General features: G+C 28.6%; 1 protein-coding gene across 1 annotated transcript; it reads left to right on the top strand.

The window, feature by feature from the left end:
- Nucleotides 1–1,385: 1,385 nt before the first annotated feature.
- On the top strand, nucleotides 1,386–7,461 carry LOC105254893 (4-coumarate--CoA ligase-like 7). The gene is made up of 9 exons (XM_025412581.1): nucleotides 1,386–1,501; nucleotides 1,646–1,768; nucleotides 1,903–2,107; nucleotides 2,206–2,747; nucleotides 2,824–3,001; nucleotides 3,175–3,396; nucleotides 3,712–3,941; nucleotides 4,066–4,212; nucleotides 7,208–7,461. Exons 1-9 carry the CDS (start codon nucleotides 1,490–1,492, stop codon nucleotides 7,229–7,231), a joined length of 1,683 nt encoding a protein of 560 aa, XP_025268366.1. The 5' UTR covers nucleotides 1,386–1,489; the 3' UTR covers nucleotides 7,232–7,461.
- The last annotated feature ends 14,047 nt before the right edge of the window (nucleotides 7,462–21,508 follow it).

The following is a 21,508-nucleotide window of genomic DNA, read 5'->3' as shown; positions in this document are numbered from 1 at the left end:
AACCATAGAATTAAAGAAAATAATATGATTTAAATAATGCAATCAAATCCAATCAAAAACTATAATATTACAAAATTTAATGGTATAGAGCACATATGTAAAATGTTCTTGATTGAAATTTTCTTCATGTGAAAATTTGTTTTAATTAGAAATTATCTCAATATACTTAAAGTTAGAATGTTTATTATCAATAATGAATTACAATTTTATTTAATTAATTTATAAATTAATATATAAATTAATTTATAAATTAACAACATAAGATGGCCGAAGTATAAAATGATTGTTAATAAAAAAACGTAAATATACAAAAACATTTATGATAATTAGTTATATATATATATATATATATATATATATACAGGGTGACCCATTTTAACTTAGGCAGCCAAATAACTCGAAAAATAAGCACACTACGAAAAAATGGTTAGAATCAAAATTTCGTCATTTCGAGGGGGACGTACAATGACGTTAAAATCAGCCCCCCCACCCCTCCACCTGAGCGGTGAGGGGGGGCAAGTTTGAAATCTTAAATGGAACCCCCTATTTTTCATTGCATATTCTTGTAGCTTATCTCGAGAGCTTTCCAAAACACTATAATTAAGTACCTTTTTATTAAGTACTTTTTGAGTTATAAGGCTTGAAATAATTTCTTAATTTTACATAAACCATAAAATATCTAGTAAACCATTCATTTTTCGATTATCTTACCTTCATACTTTTATGTACAAAATAATGAGAGGAATCCATTGGTGTAAAGAAAACACATAGTTGTTTCTAAGAAAAAATATATAATTTGCAATTAACAATTCCATATTTTTTCTTAAAAACAACTGTATGTTTTCTTTACACCAATTGATTCCTCTCATTATTTTGTACATAAAAGTATGAAGGTAAGATAATCGAAAAATAAATGGCTTACTAGATATTTTATGGTTTATGTAAAATTAAGAAATTATTTCAAGCCTTATAACTCAAAAAGTACTTAATAAAAAGGTACTTAATTATAGTGTTTTGGAAAGCTCTCGAGATAAGCTACAAGAATATGTAATGAAAAATAGGGGGTTCCATTTAAGATTTCAAACTTGCCCCCCCTCACCGCCCAGGGGGAGGGGTGGGGGGGCTGATTTTAACATCATTGTACGTCCCCCTCGAAATGACGAAATTTTGATTCTAACCATTTTTTCGTAGTGTGCTTATTTTTCGAGTTATTTGGCTGCCTAAGTTAAAATGGGTCACCCTGTATATAAAGCATAGAATGTAGCAGAATTTCTTATCAAAAATATTTTCATTTTACTTTTAAGCCAAAGGACATTTCACATCATAACAATATTGTTTCGAAATCAAAGGTTAGCCATATTCGTTACAGCCGTTTATACTCGTTTATAACCGTTGTAATGTACAATAGTGGTATTTTCATAATTTAACGCACTTTCAATATTATTACTGCAATAACACAAATAAAAAGAAACGCCGAAATACTAACGAAATGGTATCCAAGGTAAAGAAAAATTACATGTATGTAATAAGATAAGATTAACCATAAGATTCATTCTGTGATCAAAAAATCTAAAAAGATAGAAATATTATTCCTTTAACAGTAATAATGTTGTATTGTATAGATATGCGTGTATGTGTATTTTAGCTCCCCTTCAAGATAGAAAATGATATATTGATTGGGGAAGAAGATCTAATCGATGATAGTTGCATCAATACCGGAGAATTGATTTTAAACGCATTTAAATCCAGACCGGACTTCATTGGTCAAGTATGGCACATAATAATAATTAACATTATTTTTTTTTAATATGTGAAGAAAAAAGATTTATTAATTATCAAAATTACATAATTCTAATAATGCATTACATTATTTCATTGCACTAAGATTGATATGTGTGATAGGTGGATGCAATGACGGGAGAAGAAAATACATTCCAGCAAATGAGAGAACGGAGCGTAAAATGTGCATTATGGCTGAAAAAATTAGGTGTTCAACACAATGACATTATAATAGTGTATACTTCTAATCATTTGGATACTTACATACCTTTTTTAGCGACTCTATATATCGGCGTTGTTTTGTATATATGTAATATAAATAAGCCGAGTAAGTTATTTTTTTTTTCTAAATTTCTGTTTTAATTGTTTTTATGATACATATGCATAGATAGGCCGGTTGGTATACTTAATTGTTAATATTTTTAGTAAATTTACTATGCCATTTGCAAGCTCATCCAAAAGTAATTTTTGCCGATGTTGACAAAGCTTCGTCAATCCTCAAATTGACAAAAGCAATGAACATTTCTACGACAATTGTAGTTTTTATAAGAGAAAACAAAGAGAGTGAGCATAAAATGGAAGAGAAGTTTCAATCTTTAAAATTTATTTTAAATAGTAATTTTAATAAAACCGAAATCAATGAATTTTCTTGTACAAAATTGAAGAGTAGTAAAGACACCGCAGTGATACTACTTTCTTCTGGTTCAACTAATGTGATTCGACAACATGTGACAATTCCGCATGCGTTCTTCACAGCACCCTCGAATCAGCAGATACCTGCTATGGAATCTAATGATGTTGGCCTATGGATCGAATCTTTGCATTGGAATATCAGTTTGCTTTTGACAGTTCGCGCTATTTTTTCATACGTGAAAGCAATCAAAATAAATATATTTTTAAACCCTAAAGACAATTTAATTTCAGACTCAGATGTTAAATATCTTTGTAGTGCTATACAAAAATATAAGGTAACGTAAGAAATAGTTTTAATCTCTTGTTGAAAGTGTATAAATTATAAAAAATTTTTACACTTTTATTTTTCAGGTAAATTGGGTATTTCTGAAAAATGATATGAGTAGAGGGTTCATTAATTTCAAAATTTTCGAGAAATACGACGTCTCTTCCTTGAAACAAATAATAATCGGTGGCAGACAACTTTGTACAGAAGTTTACTTACGTTTTACTTTTGCGCTGCCAAACACTTCTTTTAGTAAAGTATATTGTATGTATACTTATACGAATGTAATGAAGGACCACACACACACACACACACACACACACACACACACACACATACACACACACACATACACACACACACACACACAACAATAGTGAAGAAACGCTTGTAATCTTAATATTATTGATAATAGTATTGTTCTTATATTGTTTGAGGTTTGCCTGAAGTAGGTGTGATCACCTATCAACCAAAGACTAGAAAATTTGGAGATAGCGGTCATGTGAGTAAAAATGTTTCTTTGTTGATTGCTGATCCTATTACTAATTCTCCGTTGAAAGTACAAAAAATAGGTGTTATCTGCTGCAAATCTCCATCTTTAACAAACGGCTACTTAACTTCTATGCGCGGAACTTTAGAGAGTGTTACCGATGATAAAGGTTAGTTATAATTTTATTTAATTGATTTTATTACTATAATATAGAAGGTGGTTAAAATAATACAAATAATACAAATAAAAAAATCATCATCATATAAACATATACATGTAAACATAGAAAATCGCCTACATTAATTACGGATGTTATAAAGTGTATTGAAATCATCGGGCTGTCTTTTTTCTTGTAGATTACATATATTTTTATGCAATTTTCTATCATTGATAAAATTCTAAATAAAATAAAAACAAATAAATGTTTTGTTTCTGTTAAAACTTTTATGTAAATTATACTTCTAAAATATTACGTATTTCTCAGGATGGTTCCATACTGATGATATGGGCTTCTATGATTCAGATGGTAATATCCACATTCTTGAACGTCGTAGAAATGTTATAACATACCAAAATCATACTATTTTACCAATATCTATCGAGCATATATTAAAAATGCATCCGAAGGTAAAAGACGCTTGTGTAATACCTATATATGATAGGATTGATGGTCATCATCCATTTGCAGTCGTTGCACAAAAGGAAGATTCAGAGGTCCGAAAATGAAAACTGATTATTTTTCTTCAAATTAAATATATTGATCATTAATTGATTTATACTATTAATGATATTATAGTAAAAAATCTATGTGAACAAATTTAAATTTGTTGTATTTCAGATAACGAAGGAGGAGTTAATAAAATTTGTAGCAAGTAAAGTATTCAAGCTTCGTGCGGAGTGCGTCATGATCGAAGATTTTCCATATCTTCCCAATGGATATCCGAATCGAAGAGCTATTTCTATACTGGCAAAGGCTTATAAAAAAGTATATGACAAAAAAGTATATTGTGCTGAAAAGAAAACTGAATTCTGAAGAAACTTAATTGATTTATATTAAACAAGTTTTTCGAAAAAGTCAGATTTGAATTAGTGCTATAATTATTTTACTGTCGGTAGAAATAGATGTTTATCTAAATAACTTTACGTAAATCTGTAATATCGAATTACACAATATCACAAAACTTTAATATGCATTTAAAATGTACTCATATATGTAGTAACATGTATAATTTTTTATAACTTATGGTTTTTTATATATTTATATAAAATAATACATATATTTATATATTTTTTTATAAAAATATATATAATAAAATAAATATATAAAAATATATATAATTTTATTATAACCATAAGTTATAAAAAAATTATATATTTTATATATTTTTATAAAAAAATATATAAATATATATATTATTTTATATAAATATATAAAAAACCATAAGTTATAAAAAATTATACATGTTACTACATATACATTTTAAATGCATATTAAAGTTTTGTGATATTGTGTAATTCGATATTACAGATTTACGTAAAGTTATTTAGATAAACATCTATTTCTACCAACAGTAAAATAATATAAAATATAGAATGAAGCGGATGGTGAATAGTAGCATAGTGGAGCCTTATGAAAGAAGATTAACCTATCTTCTTTCATGACAGAATGTTTGTATACATATTTCAGAATAAGAACTTATATTTGAATTTTTATCTTATTTAATTAAAAAATTTTTTGAATATCGGCATTATTTTGTCTGTATGGCATTAAAATCGGCAGAGTAAATTAATCTTTCTAAATTTCCGTTTTGTTTATTTTTATGATATATGTGTGATTTTTATGATTTCATTTATACAGAATTTGTATTTCTGTTCTTTAAGTGACAAAAGAAGAGTTAATGCAATTTGTTGCGAAATATTCGCCTTGCGACTGCTTGCGCCTTTATGCAGACGTATTATTCGCCGAAAATTTTCCATTTCTTCAAAATAAACATTTTAATGTCAAAAAATTCATAAAATAGCAAGTCACTATTTCAATGCAACGAGAAATTACTTGATTATAGATTAATTCTTATTTTTTAAAGATCTATAGAAATATTTTTAAATATATATATAAACTAACATATATACATATAAACATATATACATATAAATGTCGAATTGTACAATATTGAATTAGCGAAATTTTGTAAAATGTGTATTATATTATAAAAAAACATGATGCATTTTTTATTAAAGGCTTTGAGTAAAATATATATTTTATATTGTAAATATATATTTAGTAATAAATAATTTTTTATACTGCAAACTTATAAAATCTATTTTGTATATATTTAGAATATACATATATGTATATGTATGTGTGTTGTGTGTGCGCATATGTTTTTTATAAATATAAATTGAGAGTGATGAATAAAATGTAGGATAAAAAAACAAACATATGAAGATTAAATCCATGTGTCAGCATTTTCAGCAAAATTTATCTAATCATCTGCAATCTGTAAAAGATAATTCTAGTTACAAATGAGTATTCACATGTAAAGTAAACACGCAAATTATATTGAAAAAACCATTAATTGTTTTTTATAAAATTTTTATTTTTCTTTCGTTCCTGTCGATATTTCAACATTCGATTTTATTTCTATAGACAAATAGTTTTGTACGCATTTGATTCCGTAATATCATAGTTTCTTACTAAAATTAATTGTTTTATTTAAAACGTTTTGGTTTTTTTAAATTTCTTTTCTTGCATTTTATTTCCTCTGCTTGATTAGAATAAATTTTGTTTAATTGTCACTTATTTAATTAAGATGAATGTTTGAAACTACATTTTGTACACATAATAATTTTAACAACCAGAAGTGTAATTCTTTAATTAATAATTCATCAGTCTATCTGCGCGACTCTATTTTCATTTAATTCTTTTCTTACATTTTTCGCAATATTATTGACATTCACTGTATTCGAAAAATATAAGTTAACAAATCATTAAAAATGGATGCTCCGCAAAAAACAATATTTTGAAGTTTTTCTTTTGCTTTGCTCTTTTGCTCTTAGGTATAAAATATTGCTTTCGATATACTTTCACGAAACAATAGAAGTGACGAAGAGTACTCGCAATAAGAAAATACTCGGATATGGTGAAGTAAAAATCTGAAACATTTTCGAATTTCTATTGAGCTAGTAAAATCAAATTAACAAAATTAAACTAGATCTATCAGATATAGTATTTAATTCGTATTAATTAAAATTAATATTAATAAAAATTTTGTCCTGTGCTATTTGGAAAAAAAAACTATGATGCTGTCACCTTAATATCAAGGTAGCAAGACCACAATAAAAATAAAGAAAAGAATAAAATCAAGAAAAATAGAGAAAAATAGAGAAAATGTAACAAACTGAATTTGTACTAATTTGTATCACCACCAAAAAACCTAATATTAAAAAAACCTAATACTTATCCTTTCTTCTTCAAACAACTTCCAATTAAATTCACCCTATCAGTTTCAAGAGTATTCTTTCTTATCAGCAGAATCAATTGCTACTTTTATATTCCACGACAATGATTCATTCCTTGATCTCTTCCGCGAGGCAAGAGGAACGTAGAAATGTAGCATAACGTCATCAGCCAGCTGACTGGCGCTGATTTACGTCGCAAAAAAGTACGCTATTTTAAATAAAATATTAGATTTCCTATACATTAATGTCATTGTAATGTTATTTCTGATTTAATATTTTTGATTAATTGTGTGTGTGATAAATCGCACGCATAAATTCTTAGTATATTCAGTATAGTAAATTCTTAATATAATTGATTCAGCGTATTTCCTGGTGGCGATCGATAATTACATTGATAAATCAGCGCCAGTCAGCTGATGATGCCACGACTATATTTCTATGCGAGAAGACCCAAGGAACGAATCATTATCGCGTGTGTATTCGATGCGACATAATGTATACCATTAAAATATAATATAAAGTTCCAGATTTTGTACCTCAGCTGATACTTCTAAAATGACCCCCAACTTTTATCAGTCTCCTCCCATCCAGTTTCAAGAGTAAAGTATTCTTTTCTATCAGAAGGATCAATCGCTACTTATGTAATTGAGACAGCATAATTTGTATCATCAAAATATAAAGTTTCAGATTTTTGTACTCCCGCCGGTTCTTTAGAAACTATCCTCGATCCCCAGTCTTAAGAGATATTAAATCAATACTTTCTATGATCATTAGCTCTTCCGAAAATTTTGATACGCATTGTATATCAAAATATTCCGATTTTAACAATCGAATGAATATGTATGTTGTAATACCATAATTGTTGTAATACCATAATTACGCTATTTATCGCATATTCATACATATTCGTACAATATAATTTAATAATATAACAATGTTTCGTACAATAATAATATAACAACGCGAATTAATTAATATATCTGAATATTATATTGCAGTTAGGTTATGTAAATGTGCATGGAATTTTATGTTAAAAATCCTGGATTATATTAAAACAGATGTATTCATATTGTGGATGAAAAATAAACAAGTATCGGGTTTGAATTTATATCATTATATATTCACATTTATTTTATGATTAGACGTAAGATATATTTTGCTGTTGCTCCTGCAGTGTTAAACAACTTGATTAACAGTTTCACACATGTGATAATGTACATCTACTACTTCCTAGCAGCATGGAGAATGGAAGTTGAAAAAACTGTAGCATCTATGAAACAGTGGATAAAACATAAATAGTAAATGCTTTCAATTTTTCTGCACATTTTTTATATGACAAAGTGTGTTCATTTCTCTTAAATTACTTTATTAATGTTTCATGTTTGATTAATATTACTTATAAAACTCAAAAATTTCTCCTATATTTGTGATTTTACATCAGCTTTTAATATTTATATTTTATTATGTATATTTTATATCAGCTTTTAATAAAAAAAATAATTTACTTTTAATAAAATTCAAATCAAAACATCAGCCATGAAAAATCTAATTATATTTTATGATGTTTCTTTTGAAAATACAGATCCAATTCGTCCTATTAGCGCTATATCGCAAAACTTTCTGCCAGATTGCAAGGTCATGGAACATTGTATTGTTATATTATTTAGTTATATTTTTCGGAAATTTAATGTTTAATTTTTATACGCTTTATAATTTCTATCAAAAGCCATAAACTTAAAAATAAACTTAAAAAGAGGACTTAATAGATTGTAAAATATATTTAAATTCAAAAAGCGTCAATTGTTGTTTCTATATAACTAAATATTCATATAAACTTATTGGGATTAAAAAATATTCTATTTTTCGTTCTTTTTCTCACAAATATTCTATTTTTCGTTATTTTCTCACTCTTTAATGTCATCAAATTTATAGTATGGACATTCAATTGTATGAATATATGGAGAATTTTGCACTAGCATTTTTAAATTTATAAATATATAAAATATGAAATTATTTTTTATTCAAAGTATAATGGCTTCATTTAGATAACCAAATTCAATGAAATTGTATATAAAATATTAATGTTAATAATTTTTAATAATTAATTTGCATAATGTATTATTGAAATCTTGATTTAAATATTCTTCTGCTTAATTATATAAATTCAATTAAATAATTAATAAATTATATAAATTCAATTATATAATTAATATCTTTGATGCATAACTTTACTATAAAAATTGCTTTGTTACACAAATTCATTATCGCAGTACAATTTTGTTAATTCCTTGATTCCTCCCCCCCTCGTTGTTCCTTCTGTTAATTATTAAATTATTTCATTAATCCTTATTCCGTTCATTAAGTTTGTTTAATTTTTATTGTATCTTTTTTCTTTTTTTACAAAATATTGTGATATATATTGGGAGTTTTTAATCAATATTATTGTTCCAATTTATATTAATATTTATGTATTTCCGATTTATAATAATATTTATAATAATGTTTGTATTTCCAATTTATAATAATATTTATTACATTTTTATTTCATTCTGAAGATCTGTATATTTAACGTGTGTGAATTAGGCACTCGACTTTTAAAAAAACAAGTTTAATACAAACATTCGATTAAGCATCGTATGTACCGTTTGTATTCTTTCTGTTTCGTTTGTGCCTCAAATGAATGGAAGTTATAAGGGGTTTTAATCCCTAAAATCATCCCATTTTAAAATACAGCAATTTTCAAAATGCTATTCGATCAAGCATTGTTTGCATGCGTTTGTACCGCTTTTCTTTTGTACTCTTACGGGGATGGAAAGATCGAAAATTGAAGAATTGCATAAGAAATAACTGTCATTTTTAAAGATATTCGAAATCTGAAGGCGCGTGCTGTTTCGTAATCGTTTGTACCTGTTTGTACCATCTTTCATTCCGTTTGTACTCCCACAGAAGTGAAAATATGGTACAAATAGATATAAACAACGATGCTTAATCGAATGCTCGTATTGAAAGTTTTTAAAAATTTTTTAAAAGTCGGGTGCCCAATTCACACACGTATATTTCATTTTAACTCCACTTGATTTATTTTTTCCAAAAAATGCACATATATTTGCATACATATGTAAATTTCATGTAATATGGATTAAGTTTCGAGTACAAAGTTTTATCTTCTACTAGTTTCTCTTTATAATTTCTCTTTATAATAAATTAATAGTAATAAGTCAATCAGACAGTAATACATCAAAGTCAAACGAGGTTAGCAGTGAATTTGACTTTTTAAATATCACCACAATTAAGTTGTCATCAAGTTTTTTTAAAGTTTCTTTTTTTCTCGAAAGCAGACATAATCTCATAATGGACTCGTCTAAAATATTTCGTTACTATTGGACGAAAATGGCTGATGAGTAAAATTAATAGCAATGATGAATAATTGGACGTTTTCTGCTTTTTTAAATGTTAAGATTGATAGAAATATTATTCAAAGAGTGATTTACTAATTTAAGCAGTTTATTCATTATCCTGCGTAAAACAAAAAATATAAATAAAATAAGTAAAAAAGAGAAAAGTCTTAGTGCGCACTTTTCAATATTTTTGAAAAAACTTGAACATATATTTTCAGATCCACGAACAAATGATTGAACTCTAATCAGTTCGATATACGAAATTCCATTTATATTAATTATATACTTATTGGTTGTCCTATATTGGGGTCCTCGATTTATGAAGAATAGGCGGCCTTATTCTTTGCAAACATTTGTAAAGATTTACAATTTTTGCCGAATCATAGCAAACGTTTGGCTAGTGCGAGAACATTTCACCGAAAATGAAACAATAAGACAACAAAAATACAAGATAATATATATATATTCTTCAAAAATTATCTTGTCTTTTTTCTGTTTTATTGTTTCATTTTTGATAAAACGTATAAAAAGTTATGAAAATGTTGAATGTTTTTTGCATGCTACATTTTATTTATCATCTTATGACTTTATAACGGAAATATCTCATTATCCAAACTACATGTGTGAATACCGCATATCAATTAAAGAGAAATGAAAGTCATAACAAGCGAGGTAAGGAATCGATTGTACATATTTGATTTGTAAAATCATAAGATGATAAAGAAAATGTTGTAGTACGAAAAAAAATCCAACATTTTCATAACTTTTTAATACGTTATGTATTTTAATAAAAGAATAAAAATATAATTATTCAAAAGTATGCGACTCTTTGACTGAAACATAAGATTCAATACGTTCAACTGAAATATAAACATACATAGGTCGTTGTTTTATAAAAATCTCACACTTTATGTTTCATTTAAACATACTATGTATTATTCCTCGAGGAGGAATATGAGAAAATTATATGAGAAATTTTTTATTACGTTATTAAGATGAATGTATAAAATTAAGTTTTGTATACACGATAATTTTGGCAATGCAAAGAAATATACTTCAAAGAAATATACCACAAAGAAATATAATTCTTCAATTCATAATTAATCAACTAATATTTTGCAATTTGTCAAATCATACAAATTATGAGAAAATAAACAATCCTATGACTTCAATCAAATTTCCATTTCTTTCAAATATCAATTAAATCAGCTTATCCGCGACTTCTATTTAATTTATTTCGTTCCTTCCATTTTTCGCAATATTTAATGTATTTGAAAAATAAGTTGATAAGCCATTAAAAATGCATTCTCCATATTACATGAAACAATATTTTAAAGTTTTTCTTCCGCCTTGGCTCTTAGGCCAGTATAAAATATTGCCTGCGACTCGTAATTTCGAACTTTTGCGAAACAATAGGAATGCGAAGAGATACTCGCAACGAGAAAGTACTCGGACACGGTGAAATAAAAGTTTGAAATAATTTCGACGTCGAAAAATTAGGAAAATTGAAAGCTCACGAACGCTTTGTGGATATAAAAATCTCACTCCAGATGACGGAAGAATAATTTCTTTTATAGAAAGAAGTAAATCTTGTAGTAGAATAATATGTAACGATAAAAAGAGAAACTTTAAATATAAGATATACTAAACCGAACGAACGAAAGAACGAATGAAAATATTCTTTTTTTCTCTTAGAAACGCGACGTATATTTCTTCCTAGTGTATTCTAAATTAATAAATCATTTAAGAACATTATATAATAAAACAAAAGTAAAAAAAAATTACTTATTCCAAAAGAAATTATTTGTGATTTTTTTATGATCGAAATTTTTTCATTTTTCCAAATGAGAGGAAAGAAAGAATATCAACAACGATCTGAACGAAGAAAGGAAAATATGTGGAAAGTCTATATGCTTCTGTAAACGTCGGCGAAACAGAATTCGACGCGAAAGACCACGTATAATCTCACGGTTGATTACGTAAGTTTACAAGTTCAATGGATATCGCGAGATTGCAATATCGCGAAAGTAGAGCATACCAATAGTGGTTCTCATCCTCAACATTGGCGTGTTTGTAGAAAAGAGAAAAAAAATAAAATTAATAGTTGGTAATAATGAAGGAAATTATCGTTATTTGAGAGATGTATCGGTAAAACTTGGCTATTAGACAGTTTCGAATTCTCTCCATCGAATGATTCTGTCAGTCGTTTTGGAAAATTTAATTCAGACTCATCCTCATCTATCCTCCGTTCTCTATCCAACCGAAAATCTCATTTCTGAATTTGTGGACCAGCAGAGAAATTTTCAGCACCCTTATTAACTTGATTCCTACTACGAAAAATCGGATGTATTACGTAATTAATTAACTTGTTGTTAATTTATTACTCTAAATGCGAAATTAGTGTTCCTATCCATTAGTAGGGACATGATGTTAAAAATCACATATAATAACGTATTGTATTGCGAATTCATTATGATTGATGTTAATAATAAATCCGCTTCTCTATTAATCAATAATTTGTGCATTATACTGTATGTATATCACGTAATGATACGCAAATACAAATGATATTTTTCAATGCTACAGTAGAATAAGGATTGTCATTTCCACTATACGCATGCTTAAGAATATTTACCTTGACCTCTATTAACAAAGCCATAATAAGCTATAAGCTTACAATGATTGACATTGGTTTAGTATTTCTGGAAAATAATTTCTGTACTTCACTTTAACACTTTGACTGCCATGTTATCCGGGAGTTTTCTTCATATTTCGCGTGATTGATCGTTAACTTACTTTTCTTTATCTTATTCTACTATAACTTTTATTCTAATATACTTTTCTTTATCTTATTCTAATATAACTTTTATTTTATTTATGTTTCTATTTTATTTATTATTTATATGCATTATTTAAAATTATATTAAATTTAGTGTGTGTGTGTGTGTGTGTGTGTGTGTGTGTGTGTATTTTAAGTATGTTGATTTAAACAAATAAGAAATTATTAAAGTGAAATTTGTATGAATCGGAATTGCAAAAAAAATTTAAAAAGTCAAATATTTGGAATTTTTGCTAATTTCCTAGGAACACTTTCTTAGCTGTTTACCGGATTCTCGAAACTGTGTTAAGTGATTGACTTGTCTACACACATTCCCCAGTATATTAAAAATAAAAAAAATATATACTTTGAGTGTTTTCTTATCTCTATTCGCAGCGTGTTTTTCGATATTGAATATCGCACAATCTATTAATATTAATATGTAATAGAAATCGAGAAATAGTGGACAATTGAAATATTTGGAATTGCATTTGCTTTAATCTTTGTGAGAGTTTCCAATTCATATCAGTATTTTATATTTATTTTCAAAGCTAATCAAAATTTATTTTGTAGCAGCATGATAGGTAGAGTGTTAATTTTTTATTTTTTATTTTTTATTCAATATTATATTATTCACTAATAAAATAGATAACACAACGCGAAAAACAAATTTCAATGTCGCACTTAGAGAAATTTTGAAATAGGCATCTACATCTCCTATCTTTGACAAAAAGAAAAAAATGATATTTGCAAAGATCCTGTAGACACGACTGCCTTTAAGTAGAGTAAGAGCCTCATTATTTTCGTGATCGATCGGAACGGCCAAGTTCACCATCGGCAGAGATCTCACGATTCGGCAAAATACGGCTTTCAGTTCATTTTGCTGCTGGATTCAAGGTAGATTCCGCATTCGAGAGAGGTTATCGCTTCAAGATGAGACAGAATTGCTATGCTCCAAAGGACATAATCGCCCAGCTGGTCGGGGAGAAAATTACGCAACCGAATGCTATTGATTATTTGACCATTGGTTTACCTCTGGACGGAAGACAGGTGATTTTGTAATTATTTCATGCTATTTTAAGAGAAATCAAAGAAGTAAGTCAAAGAAGAGATAGTAAAAGATTCCTATTCATGAGTCAACGATAGCAAGAATAAAAGAATGAGAATAAAGGAGCAACGATAGTGTGTGACACTTTGTGAATTGTGCAATTCATATTCAGCACATTGAAATAAATTTTTTTTTTTTCATTTTCAGTTTTTCTATTTCTGATAGTCTGCAGCCATACGATTCTGAAAGCGCGAATTGAAATTACAATTTTATATTCAAATAGCAATTTTATATATATATATATATATATATATATATATATATATATATAACGCGTGAAACTTTCTACATGTATTAAGAATTCTCTTTTCTACTAAATAGTGCTCGAAATAGTGTTTGTTTGAAATTGTACATATTATCCATAAATTTGTTAATTTTGAAGCGAGAATCTGTCTTTCATAAATATTAATAATACTAAAATTTTTTTGTGTTGTTGGATAATAACATAAATTATTCATGAATTAATATACATATGCATTTAGATATACAGATTATTAATTTAAGACACAACCAAACTGAATGAAAAGATCATCATAAATATCAAGAAAAAAAGAGACGAAATTTGTGAGATGAAGTGCATGATTGTAGATTATATGAAAGATTGCATATCATGAAATACAAAAGAACCGATTAACAGATGTAATTCTCTGACCAGATGAAAATTAACGTGACATTAAATAATAATTTGACGGTTGCTTTTTTTGAAAAAATCAAGCGAGAACTTTCTTGTGCCGTTTTGAATTACATAAATCGTCAGAATTTTTTAAAGTTGAAATCATCATGCGACACAAATATTCTTGATTCGAGATTAATTAATTAATATCGATAATATGTATTGCGTATAGTGTATAATATTTATTGACAGTAATGATTGATAAAACATAATGAAGAAAGATATACATTTCCTCAATATATTTATTCAATAAGTAGTTCTTAATAAATTTACTCAATTATAATTGTATAAAAAAAATAAAAATAGTGTTTAAATTTCTTTTGTTTTATAACAAAGATAAATGAATAAATGAATCGTATAAAAGAAATATATAGGTAGAATCAACCGATTCCTATAAAGGAAAATGATTTTTACAAGAAACGTGCTTCCATCGAGACTTAACAAATTCCTGATTGTCAATTTTTCGTGGGAGCGTGCACGGAATATCGCGGGCATACTGCCGTGTCCAGACATGGTTTTTCGTGTTCTTTCAACCATTTCCTCTTTTTCTTTCGTTCGTTTCCGACTCTCGTTCTGCGCCAAGACGTTGAAAACGATGAACCGGAAATTGCCATGAGACTTCGAAGAGTAGATCCTTAGCACGTTAGTCTACTCGCTAGTTCGCATTTTCTGTCTTAAACAGTTTTATTCGGCATCTTAATTGTTGTTTTTATATTTGAAAAAATTAACTTTGTAAAAATATATTGATTATTTTTATGTAATTTTGTAAAAATCTGTTAATTCATTTAAAAAATTTGTCTAACAACTGCGTAATTCTTATTTCTTAATAATTAAATTTAAATGAGTTTGATATAATCCAAGACTGATAAAATGTGTACACTAATAATATTGAAGAATAATTTTTCTAAGTATAACAGTTCATATTGTATAATTATTACACATTATTTATAGTGAAATATATATAATTTATAGTGAAAATATATTATTGAAAATATATTACTTATAAGTATTTCTCATTATAAATATTATCAAAATATGACAATATCAATTTTATACTCTTATTAATCTGGCATTCCTACCATGAAATTAAATGCTAATTTATTGTTAATTTATTATTCTAAGCACGAATTTATTATTCCTACTCATTAGTAGGAAAATTATATTAAAGATGAAAGGATATTAACTTGCTATTTATTAATATTCCGTCTTCCCTCTTTCAAACAACGTTTAAACGAAAAACACGCAAATCAAGAAACAAATACACTAAAATTTCTTTCTAATTAATTACTCAATAATACTGAAAAAATTTTTGAAAATATTAAATTTTTAGACACATCAACACGATATAATATGAACATATATAAATACATATAAAAATAAAATTGTCACATATTTCTATAATAATTTTTGACATCTTTAGAGAAAATAAATTCGCGCTTAAAACAATAAATTAACAGCAATTTAGCACTTAATTACAGAATATACACGAATCTGATTCTTCTAATGAAAATACTAGATATAATAAGGTTAATGGAAACCCATTATAATATTACATACATCATTGTTTAATTACTAACAATCGCATAAAATAACAATTTTCATTAATAAATAATTATTCCTGTCAGTTAAAGTATACTTCATTAATTCGACTTTTTCCTTTTTTTTCTCAGAAACATGAGAATAACAAACTTTTTCGCAATATTAGTTATATATTTCGTTTTAGACATTGATACTATGCTTTCAACTAAAAGATACTATTTGTACAAGCAATGTTGAACATTGTCTAACATTAAGCAAACAGAATAGTGTATTCGCATCTTAAGACAAACCCGGTACGAGGTTTGGACACGGAAGGATCGTGATCCTCCAATGACCGCATGCCGATTCCCATTGGAGCGTCTCCTGTTGACCGCAAGCGATTCCACCGGGTGTCCCGGGAATTCCGTCCGGCGGTTGCATTCTCGACGGTCGATGGGAAAGGCCGCGGCTGGGTTCTCAGCACCTAAATCAATTAAATATCTCGCAGTGACCCGCTCGCTCGTCCGGTCACTTGCGTCGCGAGCTGACCGTACTACATAGTTCTCACCCCTGGTCGCGTGGTCGCATTTTCCGCATATGGACCCGGTGAAGAAACTTATGCGAGGCAATAACAATGGAGATAATCAAATAGATCTCATTTCTATGATTTTTCATTCGTTTTTCGCGCAACGTACATAAATATAAAATTTATAAGAACGCACATGCAGATTATATTTTAAATTTATTTCCCTAAATCGAATAAAATTTGAAAATGAATTCCTTAATAAGAGTAAAGTATTCACGAATAAGCAGAAAGAGTGACGTAAGTTAAAAGAGATTTTATTGAGAAATACAAGAAAAAACGTAAAAATTATCAGTTTTAGTTTAAAATAATTATATAATTATTTTATTAATTTAGTTTAAAATAATTATATAATTATTATTAATTGTATAATTTTTCATAACATTGATGTTATTGATGTTAATAGTTTCTTAATAACTTTTTAGTAACTCCACCTTTACTGTAATATGTGCTTTCTTTCAAATATATATTCAATATAAATTTAAAGAAAAATATACATGTCAACGAAAAAGAATTACGAGAAAAGATTCAGAATTTGAAATCAATTAGTTGTCGAGTTTTATTAAAATAAATAGTATATCTACGATGTTAATAATGACTTAACCAATTAAAAAGACGCGATATCTAGTTTATTTTCGTTCGAACTTCGTCGAACGAGGCATTGTGGATAACAATTGGGAATTCAATACACTTTCATGCAAATTTCTAACGAAGCCATAACCACGGTTTTGAATTGGCTACGCAAATATTATACAATATAAATGGAATTAATACTTAAAAAATAAAGTTTTTTTTTTTCGTGGAAGAATTTTCATTGACTTGCTTCTCTCTGTTGACTATTTTTTATTTTAGATATACATGTCCAGTTTGCAATATCGCAAAGTCGAATTGTTGAAAGTGATAAAATAAAAATTTATTTTTTAATGAATAATATGAATATGATTTTACAATTTTTTAATTAATTTACTTCAAAAAATAATTGTAAATACATTAATTTCATAATTTAAATTATTTAAAAAAAATATTTTATCTCACAAATAATTTGAATTCAGAAACCAATGCGGAATTCCAAGGCATTTACTCAGATAATTGTATTTTATTGTTATGCACTGTGCTTAAAGACGACCGGATATAAAAATCGAGCGTATGTCAAGTCGCATGCCCTTGTGAAATCTTCGTGGAAGGCACTTGAATCGCAAGAGAATGTAACATTTTGACAAAGTTCATCGTCGTGAATTAAATGCAACTTGAGTCATCTCGTTTTCATCGCTCGTCGTAAAGAACTTTCAATTACTCTTCCTATTCATGTTTCTCTCTTATTCAAGAACTTCATCTCCATCTTTCACGGAGGTCCTCCTTTCCGCTACACTTGCCCTACTCATCGTAATCGGCTCGGAAGCCATTAGCACTAGACCTCTCACAGAAACAGTGCATCAGATATGAAATCCGCGTTGAATTATCATGCGCATTAATTCTAGCAGTCCATAATCGTTGTTTATCGACGAAAAAAACGTTTATTTCGAATATGCAAACGCATCTGAAATCTTGTATTACGATTTATATAACAACAATATATTATATAACAAATATTATATAATATTTATATAATAATATTATGTAAAAATTATTTGCGATTCCAGTTCAAAACAGATGTACATAATTTATACAAATGCAATTTTCCACGTTACAAATGCCATTTTAAACCGCTCGTTACAGTTCCATTTTCATGCATCTACTACAACATCGAGTTCCGGACGTATCGAAATTACAGCCATCTCAACTATTACTCTGAACATTAATCGCTCGGAACGTCTGTCGTGATATATGGACTAGAACGGATCGATCGCACTGCGACAAAATCACAAACGCGATTGCGGAAATCATCAATGATGCGGCTTAATTGCGGTCGTCGGAGAAAATAATTGCGACAATTATTGCGGCTGCGGCATCATCGCTCAAATATATCTCATAATACGAGCAACTGCTCTCAATCACGGAGCACTCCACAGAACGTATAACTTCCATGAGCTCGCGAAACGCGTCCGCACGAGTAGCGGCGATTAAATTTATGAATCCGAATTAACGATAAGAGACGATGCTGGTGCCGCTAGCGACCGGTAAACTAGGCTAGCGCTTAATTATTACTAAGAGCGCGCACGATGGAGTCGTATGCAAATGGAAGAGCTATTAATTATCATTGAATCTCGCCTTGCGCCCATGTTTTCCTTTGATGTTAATGCTACTCGAAAAAATATGCTAGGTTTTATTCACTCATCAATTATCGACGCATTCAAGTAATTAAGATGCAAACAACAAGCAATCGTAATTTATTTTTTTTTATATAATATATTTTTATTATATTTTTAAAATATACTTTTTATTATATTTTTTAAATATAAATCAAATAAATTATATATATAAATATATAAATATATATATAAATATATAAAGAGAATATTATATATAAATATTATTAGATTATATATAAATATATAAAGAGAAAATGGGGTATTTTTTATTCGGTTCGAGATAGACATATTATGTATAATAAAAATGATAATAAGCGAAACATCGATTATATGTATAATTTTCGTCCTAATAAACACATTGAAATCTTTTTTTGGCAACCATGGATATTAATTAAGAGTAATTAAAGCAAGCTAATGAATATTTCGGCGAGTGCGCGGCATAATCCGCATTTACCGAAATTGCAGGATGGCCGGCTGCCGCGATGGACGGCTGGCTGGCAGCTGCATCCGCGCATCCGTTGCAGCGCAGCAAGTGCAAAGCCCGCTCGCTCGATCATTCCCTCATCTCAAGCTGCATCCCGACCGTGCGTCGCGCCGCCTGTCTCGTGCCAATTGGCCGCATAATCAGTAATTGCCACGATGCAACGACCACGAGCATCCCTTATAGCCTGGCATGCTCGACAATTAAACGCTACGAACATTGTGACAACGGCCACGTAAAATTTATCGCAATTTATCGCGACCGATTTATAAGCGAATATCACTAGACATGGATTTATTATCTTCCGACGTTATTCGTGGAATATCTATGACTTTGACGTTTAATCACGCGCATACGAGTTTGTGCAAAGTATGAACGCGTAATACATATCTTGTATTATATTGTTACGTTATATTGTTACAGAGTTGCGAGATTATTTCGACATTATATTGTCGATCCCCCGTCAATATCGAGCAGGCTACCGTGATGAATCATCTTTTTCATCGCCTTCGGATGAGAATTAATTGCACGCGACGTCAGCAGAAAGTTACTTTACGTTCGAGGAGAGAGTGCATTTCGCACTTGGCGCTTGGCAAACAGCACGAAGAAGGTAGCCAAGACAAATCCGCAAAAAGTCCGCTACGCCAAGTGTAAATACCGAAGTACCATTGAATTGGAAAATTCTTAGCGAAGCATTGCAAGCGAAGTTCTGATGCGGGGACTCTAAGCTCAAGAAGAAGGTCGGCGTGTCACCTTATCCGCAACTTCCGCTTTCGACAGCGCACGAGAATCAGTCGGATATTAATAAAGTTCAACGTAAACGCGATTCGTCAGTAACCTTTTTCGATCGCAAAATGAGTGAAGAACTTTTAAATCATTTTTTAATTATCTTCTGCACACTCTCTACAGAAAAATAAAATTTCTAGTATGATGTCAATGAAAACAGCTGTGCTAATGGCAAATAGATAACGAGATATAAACTGATATACACTTGTATAAATAAGTGAGTTAAAAAAGAATCAATTTTAATATTATTAAAACAACAGGTACAAATATAAAATGTAATGTTTAAATTAATATATATATATATATATATATATATATATATATACATACATATATATAATATGATATTTAAATTAATAATCGAATATTCAATCGAAATTATTTATTGAATATTTTTTACAGAATGTTTCTCGTGTGCCTCAAACTTTACAATTCTATAGTTATTTTTATTTTTATTTCTCTCTAATTTTATAGTGTGTGTGTGTGTGTGTGTGTTATTTTTATCTCTTATAACTGGTTATTATATATACGAATCTATATAAATTATATATAACGATATTATACGATACTATACGAATTATACGATATTTAATTAGAATATAATATCAATAAAATATTCTGAAATTACAATAAGAATTAATGCGGAATGTAATGTGTCAACTGATAGATATCGAGCAAAATAAACAGAACAACGGCCATTTTGATGAGTATCCAGAGAATTTAGTTAAATGTACGCGCACTATAACGAATCTGCGATTTACATTTAATTTTATATACACAATATTTCTCTAGAAAATCACGTTATGCGATTTTATAAATAATTTCGTCGAATTTTTTTTCGGAGGAATGCGTTTCATTCTTCCACGCATCGTTTTTTCACATCGATTGTGTCAACTATGTAAAATGTAACGGGCCAAAACAAAAGTAAAAAAAATAATAAAAAACGACAAGTAAATAGACAGAGCAAAGTAAATAGCAATTTTGCACTTTCACAATATTGGCATGTGGCAGCCTCGCATAGATAGTACTATTTAATTAATTAGCGCGACTTTAAAACGCTTTAGCAATTGCGCGATTACCGTTTTCATCACGTGCCAGGACCATTATCGAACGTATAATCGGATTCCACTATCGCCCAATGGAAAGTCAAACGAACACCAAAATGTCGGACGGAAAGCGCTCGCTAAAATATTTTTCGCGTAACCTGA

Source organism: Camponotus floridanus, unplaced genomic scaffold (assembly GCF_003227725.1).
Source record: "Camponotus floridanus strain SB8 unplaced genomic scaffold, Cflo_v7.5 scaffold53, whole genome shotgun sequence".
Lineage (NCBI taxonomy): Eukaryota > Metazoa > Arthropoda > Insecta > Hymenoptera > Formicidae > Camponotus > Camponotus floridanus.
This window is presented reverse-complemented; position numbering and strand designations above follow the sequence as displayed.

Excerpts from the sequence above, each read along its gene's own strand:
- LOC105254893 (XM_025412581.1), top strand. Across the intron at positions 2,748-2,823 it reads GTGCTATACAAAAATATAAG|GTAAATTGGGTATTTCTGAA; the intron begins GTAACGTAAGAA and ends TTTATTTTTCAG. Across the intron at positions 3,942-4,065 it reads CACAAAAGGAAGATTCAGAG|ATAACGAAGGAGGAGTTAAT; the intron begins GTCCGAAAATGA and ends GTTGTATTTCAG.